The sequence below is a fragment of the Lissotriton helveticus genome, chromosome 2_1 (assembly GCF_964261635.1).
Source record: "Lissotriton helveticus chromosome 2_1, aLisHel1.1, whole genome shotgun sequence".
Classification (NCBI taxonomy): domain Eukaryota; kingdom Metazoa; phylum Chordata; class Amphibia; order Caudata; family Salamandridae; genus Lissotriton; species Lissotriton helveticus.
In genome coordinates, this window is record NC_136059.1 from 323,974,916 (window position 1) to 323,991,190 (window position 16,275).

Here is a 16,275-nt window from a genome sequence, read left to right on the forward strand (position 1 = left end):
GCCAATCCAGTCTGAGATTATCTCTGACGCTATTGGTACGCCCCTGTTAAACAGCGCGACAAGAAAAGCTGTTTGAAGTTAACCCTTTTCCACTGATAACGAATACAGCGCAGAGAACAAGTCGCGGTACTACAGAAACGGCAACAAAGTACCGTTATACTAAAAAGAAAACACTGCTAGATGCCTTAAAAAGTAGTGGTTTAAGCAACTGCATAATAAATGAATTGAAAGAACAGTCATACATTCGTTTTAACAGAAGCATCGATCACTTCTATTACAACTTGCGCTTGGTTGTGTAAAATACAGTGGAGGATTTCGGTCACCATAGTTAAGAGAAGAGGCCCAGACGGCGCTGAGCAGTGTCTGCACCCCCGGACAGCGCACGTTGACAAGGCCACGTCTCTCCTACTATTGGCTCACGGGGCTCTCTGACGTTCGTTTCGCTTTTCGCCGGGGTTGGTTGCCGGTTGCATCAGCTGGCAGGCGAGGAGCAGGAAGCAGGTTCCGCAAACGCGTGCTGACTGAAGCAGGAACAAGCAGCCCAAGATCACTGGGGTCCACAGTTTTTTCCTCCCCTTTCCTTTTGATCTTCTCCATGACCGATAGCGCAACTCAGCAGCTCAGCAAAATGAGCGTGAACGACCAGGTACGTTGATACATTTAATTGCGCGTATACGTCAGCACAGAACGTGTAGAAGTTTAGGTACATTCCTCGTTATCAATACACTACGGGGTGGGCTGGATGCTTGGAACACACGCATGCGGCATATCATTGTCTTTTTGTCTGCGCTTAACTTATTCTAATGCAAAAGAAACAATGATGAACGGAATGCCGGGCACTGCAAACATTCAGCTCCAGTCACAAGAAGGATCTGGGTTTAATTCATCATTCTTTTGCTCACCACACCACCCGAGTTTGGACCCAGTCATATGCAAATCTGTCTTGACCCTGTTCCTTGTGGGAACAGTCCAGCCTGCATTGCCAAGCCAGGTCCGCCCTGGACCGGAATCAAGCATCCAGGGACTGGTTTCAAGGCATCACCCTTCATCAGGCAGGCTATCTTGCATCCAGTGGTGTAGTGAGCACATCTGAGCATACCCTCCCCACTTAGGGCGACTATACAAAAGAAACAATTGATGAACGGAATGCTGGAAAATGCAAACATTCACCCCCCCCGCCACAAGGATCTGGGTTTAATTCATCATTCTTTTGCTCATCACACCACCCCAGTTTGGACCCAGCCGTATGCTAATCAGTCTTGAACCTGTTCCTTGTGGGAACAGTCCAGCCTGAACTACCAAGCCACTGGATTCAAACTATCCTAGCTGATGAAGGGTGAAACCCTGAAACCAGCCCTCAATGCTTGTTTCCGGTCCAAGGAGGACCTGGCTTGGCAGTTCGGGCTGGACTGTTACCATGAGGCACAGGGTCAAGACTGATTTGCATTTGGCCAGGTCTAAAATGGGGTGGCATGGTGAGCAGAAGAATGATGGCTTTAACCCAGATCACTTGACTGGGGTTGAACGTTTTGATTTGTTCTGCTTCCGTCCATCAATTGTGTGTCTTTTGCTCAGTTGTTTTAATGGCATGCACACTTCTTCAGGGCAACATGTATTGTATAATTGTATTGTAATTGTATTTATATAGCGCTTATTACCCCTGACGAGGCGTCAAAGCGCTTTTTCGACGAGTAGTACGCTACTCCGGAAACCATAAAGGATTAGCTGTGAATTAGTATAGTGAAAATAGGAAAGTAATTTGAGTGGTGGATATGTTAGTCAGTTATTTGGATTGAGAAGGATATTGGAAGTATAGAGAAGGGAAAAGGGTTTGCATTTATATAGCTCTTGGCTACCCCTGATGGCGGGTTGAAGTGCTTTTTTTTTTTTGGCGAGTAGCACGCTACTCTGGAACCCATAAAGGATTAGTGGGGAATTAGTATAGTGAAATATAAAATTAATTTGAGTGGTGGACTTGTTAGTCAGTTATTTGGATTGAAAAGCATCATAGAAGGATAGAAAGGAAGGATTTAAATGTTTTTTTTGTAGCTCATAGCAGTCGCAGGAGGCTTGGGATGAGTAAAGGAAGGTGCAGGGAGGGTTTAGAAAGGCTTGTTTTAGGGCATCGGAATAGTAAAAAGACTTATGAGATGATGCAAGGAGGGGTGGAGTATGGAAGAGTCTCGAAAGGGTTATTTTGGGGATCATGGTAGTGGTGTGGGATGAATGAGAGAGTGGAGGTAATGGATATATAGATAGGGGTATAGGGTGAGAAATAGGCTAGGGCATTGGAAATAGTAGTAGAAAGAGGTTTGAGATGAGGCAGATAGTTGAGCTAGAGGATATATTGAGAGCAGTATTGGGTGAAAATTGAGTAAAAGGAAGGTGGAGGGAGGGTAACACCTTCAATGCTACAGGAGATTTTCCTCCTGTGCTGAAGGCTTCAGATATGCATTGTTCATGACAAGGTCAGCTCATCATAAGCACAGCTCCAGTGGTACTGCATGACAAGCTGACCTTGTCATTAGCATAGAAGGGGTTAAAGACTTGTTTTGGGACAATCTGAATAGTAAAAAGAGGTATGAGATGATGCAAGGAGGGGTGGAGTAGGGAAGAGTTTTGAAAGGGTTATTTTGGGGATCATAGTAGTGGTGTTGGATGAATGAGAGTGTGGAGGTAATGGATATATAGATGGGGGATAGGGTGAGAAATAGGCTAGGGCATTGGAATGAGTAGTAGAAAGAGGTTTGAGATGAGTCAAATAGTTGCGCTAGAGGATATATTGAGAGCAGTATTGGGTGCTGAGTTTAACAAAAGTAATAAGAAGTAAAAGTAATAAATATATAGAACCAAAAGTAATAAAGCTATAGATCCATAAGTACATGGAAGGTATATAGATGCATATAGGAAGGTAGTATATGTATATTAAAGATGCATTAAATAAAATCTGGCTTTCAAGTGTTGTTGTACAAGTTTTATTTATTTTTATATACATATATATTTGTTTAGTAGGTCAATAGTGAAGCAAATGTAGATAAATAGTTATGATAAAAAGATTGTTATATAGAACCAAAAGTAATAAAGCTATAGGTCCATAAGTACATGGAAGGTATATAGATGCATATAGGAAGGTAGTATATGTAGATTAAAGATGCATTAAATAAAATCTGGCTTTCAAGTGTTGTTGTACTTTAAGTTTTATTTATTTTTATATACATATATATTTGTTTAGTAGGTCAATAGTGAAGCAAATGTAGATAAATAGTTATGGTAAAAAGATTATTTGTGTAGTCACTTATGTACATGTTAAAAACATAGAATAATGTAACTATCAGTAATATATACATTTGTTAAGCAGAACTAATGAATATATATAATTTTTGTAAACAAGTATTTTACACATTTATATAAAGAAATGCACACATATAGGTACATAGCTATAGCACAAATAAATGCTGATATACTGAGAGATATGCGGTATATGTATCTGTTTGCGTATGGTGGGAATGTGGGGAAGAGGGTACTGGTTGTACACAGAAAATGGGAAAGAATATAAGAGAAACTGGAAAAGCTCATTGCCGCAGAACAAGCAGTTGACGCCCCCCTCCAACCAAACCTTCCATTGCAAGGTTAAGGGAAGGCCTAGGATGTTTGTGAGGAGCCTCAGAGGAAGCAGGCAAATGCTGCCAGAGTAGGTGAAGCCTACCTTAGGGGTATAGGTGCTGATGTGGAGATGGTGTATATGGGCCTCTACAAGAGTGTGACACAGGCTGGACACCTTTTAGCATGTAGGAAATGCTGGGAAAGGAAACTGTTCCCCTGGGAGTGAGGACTGGGAAAAAAACAATGACCATTATTGGCAAAAGGGCAGATGATACCCATCAATTGGAATGAAAATTCAAGCTATCAGAAATGAGAATTTCCAATTCTATTGAAGACACAGAGGCAAGAATTAAACATTTCACCTTCTTTACCACTTTTATGGGATACTGAACATGCAACACTACTACAACTCTAGTCTTCTTCCTTGAACAGTAGCACAGTTTCCACAACACCAGGTCTTAAGGCAAAGAAGAATGTATTCGAGTAACTGCAGGAACACAGATTGTAATCCTTGGCTGTGCCCTGAATAAAACTAAAAATGTTATTTGTAATGGCTAAAAAATGCTTGTAGGAAGCTGGCTCTGTATACACCTCACCAAAATGAGGCACAGTGTGCACAGAGTCCAGCGGAACCACAAAGGCAGGCAGAGGCAAAAGTAGACAGCACCTTACTCCCCATTTGTGGTAGTGTGGGCGAGCAGTAAGGCTCTATCAGTGGGCAGCGTCAAGCACCTACTGCACCCCTCGTCCCAGGATGTGCATTTTTTCAGACTCCGGAGAGCAGCAGGCTCTCGACCCAGTGGTCCAGAAACACATCTGGTGGTGGCAGCTGGCAGGCAGCCACACAGCCAGGACACTAGAGTTAGGTTTCAGGGGGCACCTCCAAGATGCCCTCCGAATGCACCTTTCATCAAATCCCACACTTGTATCGGTGTGGGTAAAACGTGCGAGAAGTTTGATACTAAATTTCCCAGTCTTCAGTAAAGCCATTATGGTGCTGTGGAGTTCGTAATGACAAATTCCTAGCACCATGTACTCTTAATGGCATGGCATCACTTCACTTACAATGTTCAATAATTGGCCCATACACTTAAGGGGCACAGGGCTGATGCACCTGTACCCTCACCACTGGTCTACTGCACCCAGCCAGAGGGATGGCTGACCCAGGGCAGTGGGTTGTGGGTACGCCACACAGGGACTCCTGCCATGTCGACTTCCCACCCCGTTCTGCACCAAAACATGAAGCCCGCAATGGCAGTATGTGTGTGTGTAAAGGTACAGGCCCTCCAAAGGTGACACAATAAGTGCTGCAGCCCTTAGAGGCCTTCACTGGCCACAGTGCCACTGGCACCTATGGCACCATCCACAAGGGACTGACATGTGGCCAAAGAGTGCCAATTGGGTTTTGTATTAATGCAGTTTAGGGAAATAACACAGGCCCGAGTACCCTGCCGGCAGGAACCCAGGGCACACCCAGTCAAAGTATAGTCCGGCTAAAATTGGGGGCAAACATGTAAAAGTCTCCATAGACTTTACGAAAAGGTCACTCAGTTTGCAGACTTCAATCATCCTTCAAAATATTTTGTCCATATTCTCTTTAATGGGATCACCCATATTCAGGAGGCAATGGGTTGATCTTCCAAAATGCCAAGGCATGCTTATTATATGAAATATCACGTTATGTTATATGTATTTGTATGGGGGTCATCTGTCCTGGGAGGCTATCCTCGGGTCTAAAGAACAATGGTGTGGGCATGTCTGGGACCTTTTGGAATAGCCAGGTTTTCATTTTCTTGCGGATTTTAAAGACTGAGCTAGTGGCTTTGATGTGCGGGGTAGGGGTCTTTCCAGACTTTGGGAGCCAGGTAAAATAAAGCGCACATATCGGCTCTGATTCTTCAGACTCGGGGGATGTGGGCGAGTAGGATGTCCGTCAAGCGTAGTTTGGATTTTGATGGAACTCTTCAGGTAGGTGAGACCTAGATTACGAAAGGTTTTGTATGTGTGGGGGAGGAGCTTGAAAAGTGTGTGTTTGTGAGCTAGTAGCCTGGGAGGTCTGTTAGGGGAGTTGTATTGTGAGTGCGGGGTGGAAGTTTGAGCAAATTCAAACATGCATACTGTGAACTTCATCCGTTGTTGGGGATGTTGTCATCTGAGAGGGAGAGAATGAGCTGGGTGGTGTTGGTGTTTGAGATTATGCTGATTCCATGTGCGTACACAATGTTAGTGAGCACTACATGTAAATGTTGAACAGGTTGGAGCTGATCGAGGTTCCTTTGGGTATTTCGCAGCTCAGATCAGTGGGAGCGAAGATGTGTGGTGCAAGGCTGACGGATCGGGTGTGCCCCGTAATGAAGGAGCTGATTAATTGGAGGGTGGCTCCTCACATGCTGATTTAATTGAGGCTTTGGATGAGGTGAGAGACAGTGTTAAATGTGGCATATAGGTCTAGTCGTATGAGCGCTGCTATATCACCTCTGTCCATGATCAGCCATATTACATTTTTAAAGCACACTAATTCTGCCATGGGGCAAAGCACAAGTTGGGTGGATGCAGATCTAGGGAGTCCCCAAACAATTTTTAGATGGGGTATTTCTTCCTCCTTTGCCAGATTGAGAGGTCGTTGTCGCTTATGTCCCTCTAACTTGTCTGTTCAAATGTTAGAGGTTTAAGGCACCACATAGGCTTGTAATGGGGCCACAGCATGGTAGCCTCTGTCGCCAACAATGCACTGGCAAGAGGTTATCTTTTGATCACCTAACTGCCTATTATTCAGCCTTAAAAACATTGCTTAAAGAGGTGCAAATGCAGGAAAAAAACATTAACAGTCAACATTTCTAAGCCAGCTTACACATTGATATGTGGAAATCATACATGTGAATTATGAAAAGTAAAATTCACTACTGCGATTTCGTTTTCAAATTTCTGTGTGAAATATTCATTTGTTGTTTTGTAAAGTGCACATGCAACAAGAGGCCACTCAGATTTCAAATCTCATGCACAATGCCACAGTTTTCAATGTATCAAAAATAATTCCCATAAACGTCAAATATTATTCCTGATTACAACTTAAGTTAGGTCTGAAAGTACATGGTTGGGTTAAGAGCACATAGCTTCTACATCAATATTTGCATCCCTCAAATTTATATTTCTCACTCCTTGCGAGGTATTCACATGCTTCCATGTTTGCCAGACTTGCCCTGCCCTCGTCGGTTGTTCAGGAGGCCGTCAGGTTGGATGTGAAGTCTTTGCGTTTGGAAGATTCTGTGCAATAAACTTGAGAAGCAGCAGCCTCAGACATAGCGCAGTGGGTCTGCTGCCTCATCGCCTTACGTAAGGGCGCGGCATTAAAGATCGGTTCACCAGAGAACACACCCTGCTGCGTCACCTCAATCTGCTGCAGGTTGCTTGCTCGCACTAGACCAGTTGGCCTTGCTCAGCTGGCGGCCTGGCCTCTTGGAGTCCACTGTGCTGGTGCTGCGGCCATGGCCTTGCACTTTCTGAGCAAGGGGGCCTTGCGGACCAATCAGCGGTGCAGGGAGCCTTCCGCCTTCGCACCAGACAAGGTGCCTCATCAACGCCCGGCCCATCCTGGTTCTACTCAGGAGATCTTTGGGGTCTGCCTGCACAGTCAGGGGCCTTTTCTTTTCCCGACTGCTGAGGGTCCCGTTCAGAACTCCCATATCTCTCACCCCGGGGTTCCTCTGAGCTCCGAAGCCCTAATTGACGGTGACCAGCACCCAGTGACATCTGCTGGGAGGGCCTGGCTCTAGTCAGATCGATTGTGGCAGCTGGAAGTCAGTCGTGGCTTGGAGTCCATTTTGCCTATCGATTTGTTTTCAGTAAGCTCAGAATCAAGATGGTGACCGTTCCAAGCTCATAGGGAACAATCACAGGAGGATCGGCACAGTCTGACATAGAAATCAAAAGAGGACTTAGAACATCTCTCAGGGGCATTAAAAGGAAGGTAGGACTATTCTAGGTGCTATCCAACACTTCTATGATGAAAACTTTTAGATTGTAGTTCTTATCATCGGGCCCATCCCTTGGATTGACCATATTGTAAAGGGAATCTGTCTCGACTCTGTGCACTCTAACAAATCTATGAGGAAAACTTGTAGTTCTTATCATCTGGCCCATTCTTGGATTGACCATATTGTAAAGGGAATCTGTCTCTACACCACAATTCCCATAGCAGGTTATCCTCTCACGCTCAGGAGACCCTATTTCTCTCCTGGTGAACTCGCTTGCGCGATCTTGCCTAATGTGCCACCATCTCAATCAGAGTTTAGGCTCTTGCACTCCAAGGATTCCAGTCAACCCATTCCATCCCACCTCCCCATACCCACCGCCTATCCACTACACCTATGTCACCTCATCTCCCCCATCCTCGTATCCTCTCTCTGCACAAATTGGTACTACACAAGACATCATTGAGTCACGTGCTCCCCCTGACCTCAATAACTTCCAGCCTATCTCCACCATCCCTATGCTGGCTAAACAGCTTGAAAAATGCTTGCAGACGCAACTTTGTGCACGCATGGAGCATTTCCAACTTCTGAACCAACATCAGTCGGAGAGGTCACAGCATGGAATCTGCTCTCACTCACATTATGGATAAGGTTTTAAAAATGTTAGACCAAAACAAAGCATGTCTCCTGATTCTCCTTAACCTTTCTTTGGCTTTTGACACTGTTAACCACAACAATCTCTTATCCATCCTAGAACACAGGATGAGCTTTTCAGGACTGGTATTGCAATGGTTTACGTCCATCCTCCACAATAACTCACAAAAAGTCAAGGTGACTCAATCACTTTCCATGCCCTCTTCAGTTTGTAAGGGGGTTCCACAGGGGTCTGCACTATCACCAATACTTTTTAATTTATTCCTGGAACCGTTGGCAAATGCTCTGAACTCCGCTAACATTCTCTTCCATATGTATGCAGATGACACTCAACTTTATCTGAAAATCACCTCCCCTCCCCTGAAGACTTTGTCATTCAACTCTACCCTTATGTATACTCAAAACTGGCTAACTGATAGCCACCTCATGCTCAACACCTCCAAAAACGGAATTCCTTCTTATTGTTGCACACAATCACATCCCCAAGATCGACTACAGGCTGAAATACCTTATGGTCCTCAATTGCACTCCCCACATTATCGACTGCGAAATCCCTCGTAATCACACTAGCTAAGCATTTGAACATGCAGAATCATATTAGCAATGTAAGCAAAGGTGCTAAATACCAGATGAACATACTAAGGAAGCTCAAACCATTCCTTCCACAGAAGGACTTCAAGATGGCTGTACAAGCTCTGGTACTGCCTAGGCTATGGTAGCTCCATGCTCTGTGGACTTCCCAAATAGAACTTGGCCCCACTAAGAGCCTTCATTAATGCTGCAGCTAGACTAATCATGGGTACAAAAAGAAACAATCTCATCCCCCCAACCCTTAAATCTTTAAACTGCCTGCCATGCGAAGCAAGAATACTGTTAAAGATAGCCTGCATGACCCACAAAGCCCTACATCTCAAGACTCCCATTTATCTGGCTCACAAATTAGCACTATCTGGAGTTACAGACAGTCAAGAAGTGAAAGCTCATTGCTCCTGAAACCACAGTTCTTCCACAAAATGAGAACGAGTTACAGAGCCTTCTCAGGCGCTGCCCCAAAGATTTGCAACACTCTCCCATCGGAAGTCCGACACATTTCTTCCACTGCTTCCTTTAAAAAGGAAATTAAAAAATCCTATGGCCCTGGTCCCACTGCTTATTGTCTATCCCCTGATTGACTACTAGGTTGCTGTTCACTTTTATTACGCAGCACTCGCCTGCTATGCTCATTTATGTTTCAAATGTTCTTCTCCATGTACTGTATCCATTCTACCCTAATTGTAATGCACTCCTATCTTGTTCGTTTTATGTATATTCAAGTAATACTTGTCCTTCCACCTCTATACCCCACCTATCCCAACTGTAAAGCGCTCTGATACCCGCCTTGGTCACGTTTGCGCTATATAAAACTTTCCAAATAAATATTTGTTCATCAAGCATATGCATATGTCCTTCATTTCATACAATGCAGATGATTAAATATTTATTAATGTATGGATTGAGCTTTAAGTGTAGACTTATTTTCTAAAACATTCAGTGCTTTGGGTTCAAAGACAACAAGATTTATAATGTGTATGTTTGTTTTAAATATGAATAAAAATATGGTGTGCATTTAGTCACACTTTTAGATGTAGCAAAACTGTGTCTCAAGTTTGCCTGAAAATTATCCTGTTTCCTTTTACATTACCGATATAGTGATATCACTACAAGTTACACCATTGCATATGCTAATTACCCACCCTCTGTTTGATATAATCTGTGCCCTGCCACAGAGGCTCAGGTTGCCACTTTTCGTGTGCTGCATTATTGGAAAGAGTAGTGAAGTGCCCCCCACTTTTTATTTTTCGCCTGCACTATGCTTGTGAAATCTATTATATTTGTTATAAATTTTAGAGGAGCTTACATCCCGCTTTTCCTTTTCATTCGTTTGTGTGCTTGCCGCTTACTTTTCCTCAGTTTCTATTGGTTATAGCATACTGTTTCCTGTTGTTCTCCATGTCTTCTTATCTGTGTCCTGAGACCAAAGTACCATTTTCATCCGCTGAACTTCTTTATTTTAGTTACGAGCGAGCACGCCACCTTTTTTGACCTACTTCTTGGTGATTGTGCTGCTTACTGAATTTAAATGTAACATTTCTTCGATTCGAGTTCTTCGCATATTTTTATATTTGTAGGCAAGGGAAAATTAAGCGATTTGCTTACAGCATGTTGAGCTGATTGCGAGACTTGAACCTAACCTGGTTCCCTAGCTCTAAAGTCTGCAGCTCTTGCCGCAATACCCTCCAGAAGCTCACGTAGCTCTTAGATTCATTCACTTGTGTTGCTTGTTCCTCTCCCTGAGCTTTTCTCCCTCAGCTGTCTGAATTGAGGGTGATTTAAGCTAATCAAGCAGAGGCATAGCAATGATATCATGTGCCCTAAATGACTCCGTTCAGCTGCATCATAGGACTCCCATTCATTTCAGTGGATTTGCAAGTAACCAAACTATTTGCCTAACAAGCAATCATTATTTTATTTTCAATTACTCTAATGCATTTATAACATCTATCCCAAAGACAAGACTTAAGCACTGGCGTAACGAAAAGTGAGGGGGCCTCCCTGCACGGTACTTGGGGGGGCCCCCTCCGGGCTCAATCAGGAGCTCTCCTGGCCAGAGTTCAGTGCTGAGGGGGCCCTTTGGAGCTAGGCCCCCCCCCGCACCGCGTGGGCTTTGGGGGCCTGTGTTACGCCCCTGGCTGCTACAATGGCTATAGCGGGCGGCTTTTAGAACTTAAAATCAACTTTTTGGGCATCATGGTAATTTAGGAAAATTAATTTACAGCTTTGTCCCTTTTCGAAATGCACTTTGTGTGAGCAGCATTCATCAGCAAGGGCTTTTTCTTCTTGCTTCTCCCGTCATCTTTGCTTCCTCATCATTGGTGCTTGTTCTTTTGATTCCCCCGTTGTCTTTTTTCCTCATCGTTGGTGCTTGCACTCCTCTCGCCCTGACCCCTCCATGGCTTAAGCTCCCTCCCCGACCCCCCCCTTCCAAGAAGGCACTGAACCCTTTTGGCAGATTTGCTTTCAGCAGCTGCAGGATCTTGCTGTGAGTGCCAGGGAAGGCTGATTGTACACCTTTTTTATGCAGCACTCCTTCAAACAAATCGTACCTCTTTCCAACTGTTTACCTAGTCAACCTGAGCTTTAACACAGCGCTATAAACCAAGAGATAACGCTGCAAAACTCCACAAATAGCCTGTCATTGTTTAGAAAAAACCAAAAAACAATTTACAGCCTGCAGCAAGTAGATTGATTTTACCACCTTTTCTGTGGTTTGTCGTATGAGGGAGGGCTAATTGTTATGCGTTTATAATGAGTTAAATTATCATTCTTGCAGTTTAGTAAAATGTACTTTGTTCTTTATATGAGCGCCAGTTACATTACGCATTCCTTTTTGTGTGGTTGCGGGGAGAATAAATAATTTGTCCAGAATCACAGAATGTTGAGCAGACGCCTAGACTTGTTCCGTGGTCCTCTGGTCTGAAGTTGGCAGTTCTGACTGCTACACCACAGCCTATTCTCGTCTCTTTAGTGTGTTTTCTATGACAGAGCACAGAATTCCCTCCAGAAGCTCACATAGCTCTTAGATTCATTCACTCGTGTTGCTTGTTTACATTTCCTAACAAGCACTCCTTATGAGTGCATCTGCAGGCAATCTCTCTCTTCCCTGTGTCTTGCAACCTCCTCCCTGGTCTTACCTCGTTGCTTCCCCCTTGTATTATTTATTTCTGTTTTCACAGATACAGCTTCTATCTTTTTGACATAACTCACCCGCATCCAATAAACTAATTTCTGGGTCTTTTAAATCTTTACCCTTCAGACTGCAGGGATGAACAATAATTCCTCTGTGCAGATGCACACAAAGGACCCCGGTGGCACGACTCAGCATTTATCGCTTCAAGACGTCTTTCCAGTCAGAGCAAGGTGCAGCCAGTGGCACCAGGCGCAGTCTCACCAAATCTCAGTCTCATGCCTCATCTACATTCACACTCAGGAGTAGGGGGGCTGACATGAGCTGCTGATGGATCGAGGAAACCGGTAATCACTGCCCTCAGTAACATGGAGAATGACTGAGTCTGGTAAATGCTGTGTAACGTCAAACAAGCCAAGAAGACGCATATATGGATTTTTTCCAGAGCGTGCAATACAATCATGCTTATGATTTAAAATTTTTGTATTTTTATTTCTATTGTATTAATTGTTTCTGTGTAGAGCCAGTACAGCCAGACTGGTGCTTCAGAGCGCTGAGGTGACAGCTATTACATTTTGAGATGTGAATTGCCAAACACACAGCTATTAAAATGTAGTGCTGTATGTACATGGGTTCTCTGTAGGGTTGTGTGGCAATTTCCTGGCAAAGTTTGAAATCTGTTTGCACTAGGAGAATTTACAAACTTAGAATCGATATCTGTTTGATACAAAAGGCCCGTTTTTCATTTCATCTGCATGTGCAGAGAAGCCTGGCGCCACTCTTGGCTGGTTGACAGAGAACATGAAAGAGATGGTCCATTGACTCTTTAGAAAACCAAGCCCTCCTCTTCCCCTCCTTCTAAGACAGAAGTCCACCCGTGGTCCTCCTCTTCCCCTCCTTCCAAGACGGAACTCCACCCATTTGTCAGATTTGCTTTTAGACGTCAGGATCTTGATGCAAGTGCCAAGGAAGGCTGCTTTACACCTTCATTATGCAGCGACCCTTCAAACCAAATCATACCTCTTACAAACTGTTTACCTAGTCTACCCAAGCTGTAACACAGTGCTAAAAACCAAGAGATACTGCTGCAAAAATCCACAAACAGCCTCTTTGTTTAAGAAAACGCAATTTACAGCCTGCAGCAAATAGTTTGATTTCACAACGTTTTCTGTGGTGTGCCGTTTGAAGGAGGGGTACTTCTTATGCATTTATAATGAGTTAGATTCGCATGCTTACAGTTTATAAAATGTACGTTTCGTTTTGCAAGAACACCTTACGAGTGCATCTGCAGGCCATCTCTCTCCGCCACGTGTCTTACAGCCTCCTCCCGGGTCATACCTCTTTGCTTTCCCCCTCCTTTTATTTATTTCTCTTTCCACAGACATAGCTCCCATCTTTTTGACATCATTCACCCCATCCAATAAACTAATCTCTGTATCTTTTAAATAGTTTCCCATCAGACTACAGGGATGAACATTAAGTCCTCTGTGTAGAGGAGGCACACAAGGGACCCCTGTGGCATGACTGCGCATTTATTGCTTCAGGATGTCATTCAAGTCAGAGCAAGGTGCAGCCAGCAACACGTAGCACTGTTTAGCCTAATGTGGGTCCCGGCCTCATCTACATTCACACTGTATTTATAGGGTACATGGTTTTTTTGTTCCTCCCCCAATTTACCTAATCTCCCCGCTTTATAATACCACCAGTAACAGCACAATATATTGTCTTTCTCAATATGCAAGTCATAACAATTTAACAGAGTTTCAGTAACTTGTATTGCACAACTATTCACCAGGCTACAACTCACAAAAAACACCTTGTTATTAATCCCATAGGCGAAACATATTGCATTGCCCAATGCTTGTTTTAAATTGATGTATAGGCACTTCCCATCTTCACAAGGGTTAAAATCGGGGCCGGACTGGCTACCGGGCGTTTTGGCATGATGCCGAGCTGGGGGCTGATTTCGTTGATGGGGACCTGCGTGTGCTGAACAAAATTCGTTTTGCTGTGTTTATTTCAAAGCACATGCAGGTCTCCATCAACAAAATTAGCCCCCACCGCAGTGACATCAGCCCCCAGTTTGGCAGCATGCCAAAACGCCCGATAGCCAGGCCGGCCCTGGATAAAGTGAGACCCACTACCTGCATACCACACCCAAAACTGTATCATATGATGCTCTGTACTTAACCTGCTCATCAGTGCTGATGAGGTTTCTCCTTTACTTGTCCAAGGAGAAGCGTCACAGCCTCGTTTCTTCAAGTGAAATAAAAGCTCTGCATACATCCCCACAAACATACATGCAAACAGACCTACACAAACGCTTGCAGTTGTGTACACATGCATAGGGCACGGAAACAAATGTGTATGTACACCTATTAAATAAAAAGAGTGGCAGGCCTAAATAAATAGATATTTGTGTAAAATGGCCAGACAACCAATTCAGACATAGCGTGTTGCGAGGAGTGAGGCCCAGAGGAGATAAGAGTACAGGGTGCAGAAAAGAAAACAAAAGAATGTGGCGTAACAGGAGAACACAGAGGGCCAGTGTTGTAGAGGAAGAGGCGCGAACCCCATGTAGCACAGAAACACCACGGCAGAGTTAATACTGAAGTTGGAGTCGCAATAGTGGGGTCCAAGAAGGGGCAAAAACGTTTCTTCCTCAATGAATGCCTGTATCTAAGATGGGGCGACAAATCCCTAGCTAAATGTCTTGACTGATTCCAGCATAGCAGTTGTATGAAGGATGCCCAGAATCGCAGAATCTTGCCCCCTACCCCAGTTTACTGTTACGGTACCCGAACTCCTGGAAGTGCTTTTTTTAGGACAGAGATATTTGACTTCACTCTGTGTGCTTATCTTTTAAATGTATTTACTGTACTTTCGTTTGCTAAAATCGTATTTCTGGTTCTTAGACAACTACTTGGTTTTTACAAACCTCTCCAGTGCCGAGTAGCAAATAGTTCGTAACAGTGATTGTACTGAAATATATTTAGGTATGCAATTTTCAATTAGCTTGAAATAAAATGGCGAAAGTCTCAAAGGTGCTGTGCGTGCGGCTGCATGGATGAGGCAGTAAGTCAAAATAACTTACATTACTAATAGTTTACTTTGGTGAAGATATTTCAACGTGGATTTACCCATTTATAGGTGTAGTAGGGAAACGGTAGCATCAAGTCTATATCCTTTGTTTTAAGGCCACTGCTGGGGATGAAAAGCGAAAGGATGGAGGAAAGAAGAAAGCTAAAGAGGGATCTGGGGATGGAGGAGGCCGCACTGAGGTATGTGCCCTGAGTTTTATTGCAGTTGAACCAGTTATTGCACGTTTGTTACTTACAAAGAGGGGGGGGAATCATACAAATGAAAAGATTTAATAATGTTTGATTGTACTATTTTTATTGTTGTGTGGGTTATACGCTCCATTGTGGTGTCTTTCAGGGGGTGGGAAACAACATTGTCCTATATCATTCTTTGCTTTTGGTAAACTTTCTGATCTTGACTGGCTTATATTTTTAGAACGTCTGCGCTCTGTTGTGTTTGTGATTTATTTCCTCAAAAATATATGAACAAAGATTTAAATGATTTCTCACATTAGAAAACAAATAAGATAACAACAACAAAAACCTTGTTGAAAGTGTACTAATAGACCTAGATGTAAGAGGCTCACGCGGTCACAGCTAAAATCCCTAGAGTATTTATTTTAAGAACAATTCTGATCTTCTTAGTCTCTCTGGATGGTTTATCAGCCTGTATTTAGACAGGCAGTAACTTCCCATTATTTTAATCAGGACAGCATTCTATTCGGTAACTGTCTTAAAAGTTACAACCATCTTTCCTAACATCCACACTTAAATGATTACTACAAAAAAGTAAGGGCGTAAAGATTAAATATTCTCAATCAAGATCCTTTTTTATACAAGCGTATTTTTGTGCAATCTTTTGCACCCAGTCGTCCGTTTCTTGCTGCCACTGTAATTGGGATTGGATGTGATTGTCTATTTGCACAGGTAACACTATTGAACAAACAGCTACTTGTTGCTTGGCAATGACCATCACGCATGTGATTAGAATGCGATTTTTTTCCTCTATAGCCAACCCTCGTAGCCATTGCTGCTCAGAAGAGAATTGAGTTACTACAGGCTGAATATGCAATATTCCGTGTTCTACCATACACATTTGTATACTTTTCAAGTTAACCCCCTCGTTACCCAGCCTTGGGATTTGTAATAATAATTTACATATTTTGATTAATGTCTGTTTAAGGCATAGATGTACTTTAAAATGACCCGTGCTGTACAATAAAATAGCTGAGTTTGGTAATTA

General features: G+C 43.4%; 1 protein-coding gene across 1 annotated transcript in view; it reads left to right on the forward strand.

Annotated features, from left to right (window-relative positions):
• The first annotated feature begins 400 nt into the window (after positions 1-400).
• TARS1 (threonyl-tRNA synthetase 1) overlaps positions 401-16,275 on the forward strand; it is a 174,481-nt gene continuing 158,606 nt past the window's right edge. The window contains exons 1-2 of the mRNA XM_078674916.1: positions 401-646; positions 15,150-15,233. Of these exons, the coding sequence (XP_078531042.1) occupies positions 596-646; positions 15,150-15,233 (135 nt within the window). The 5' untranslated portion in view covers positions 401-595. The remainder of the gene's footprint in view (positions 647-15,149; positions 15,234-16,275) is intronic.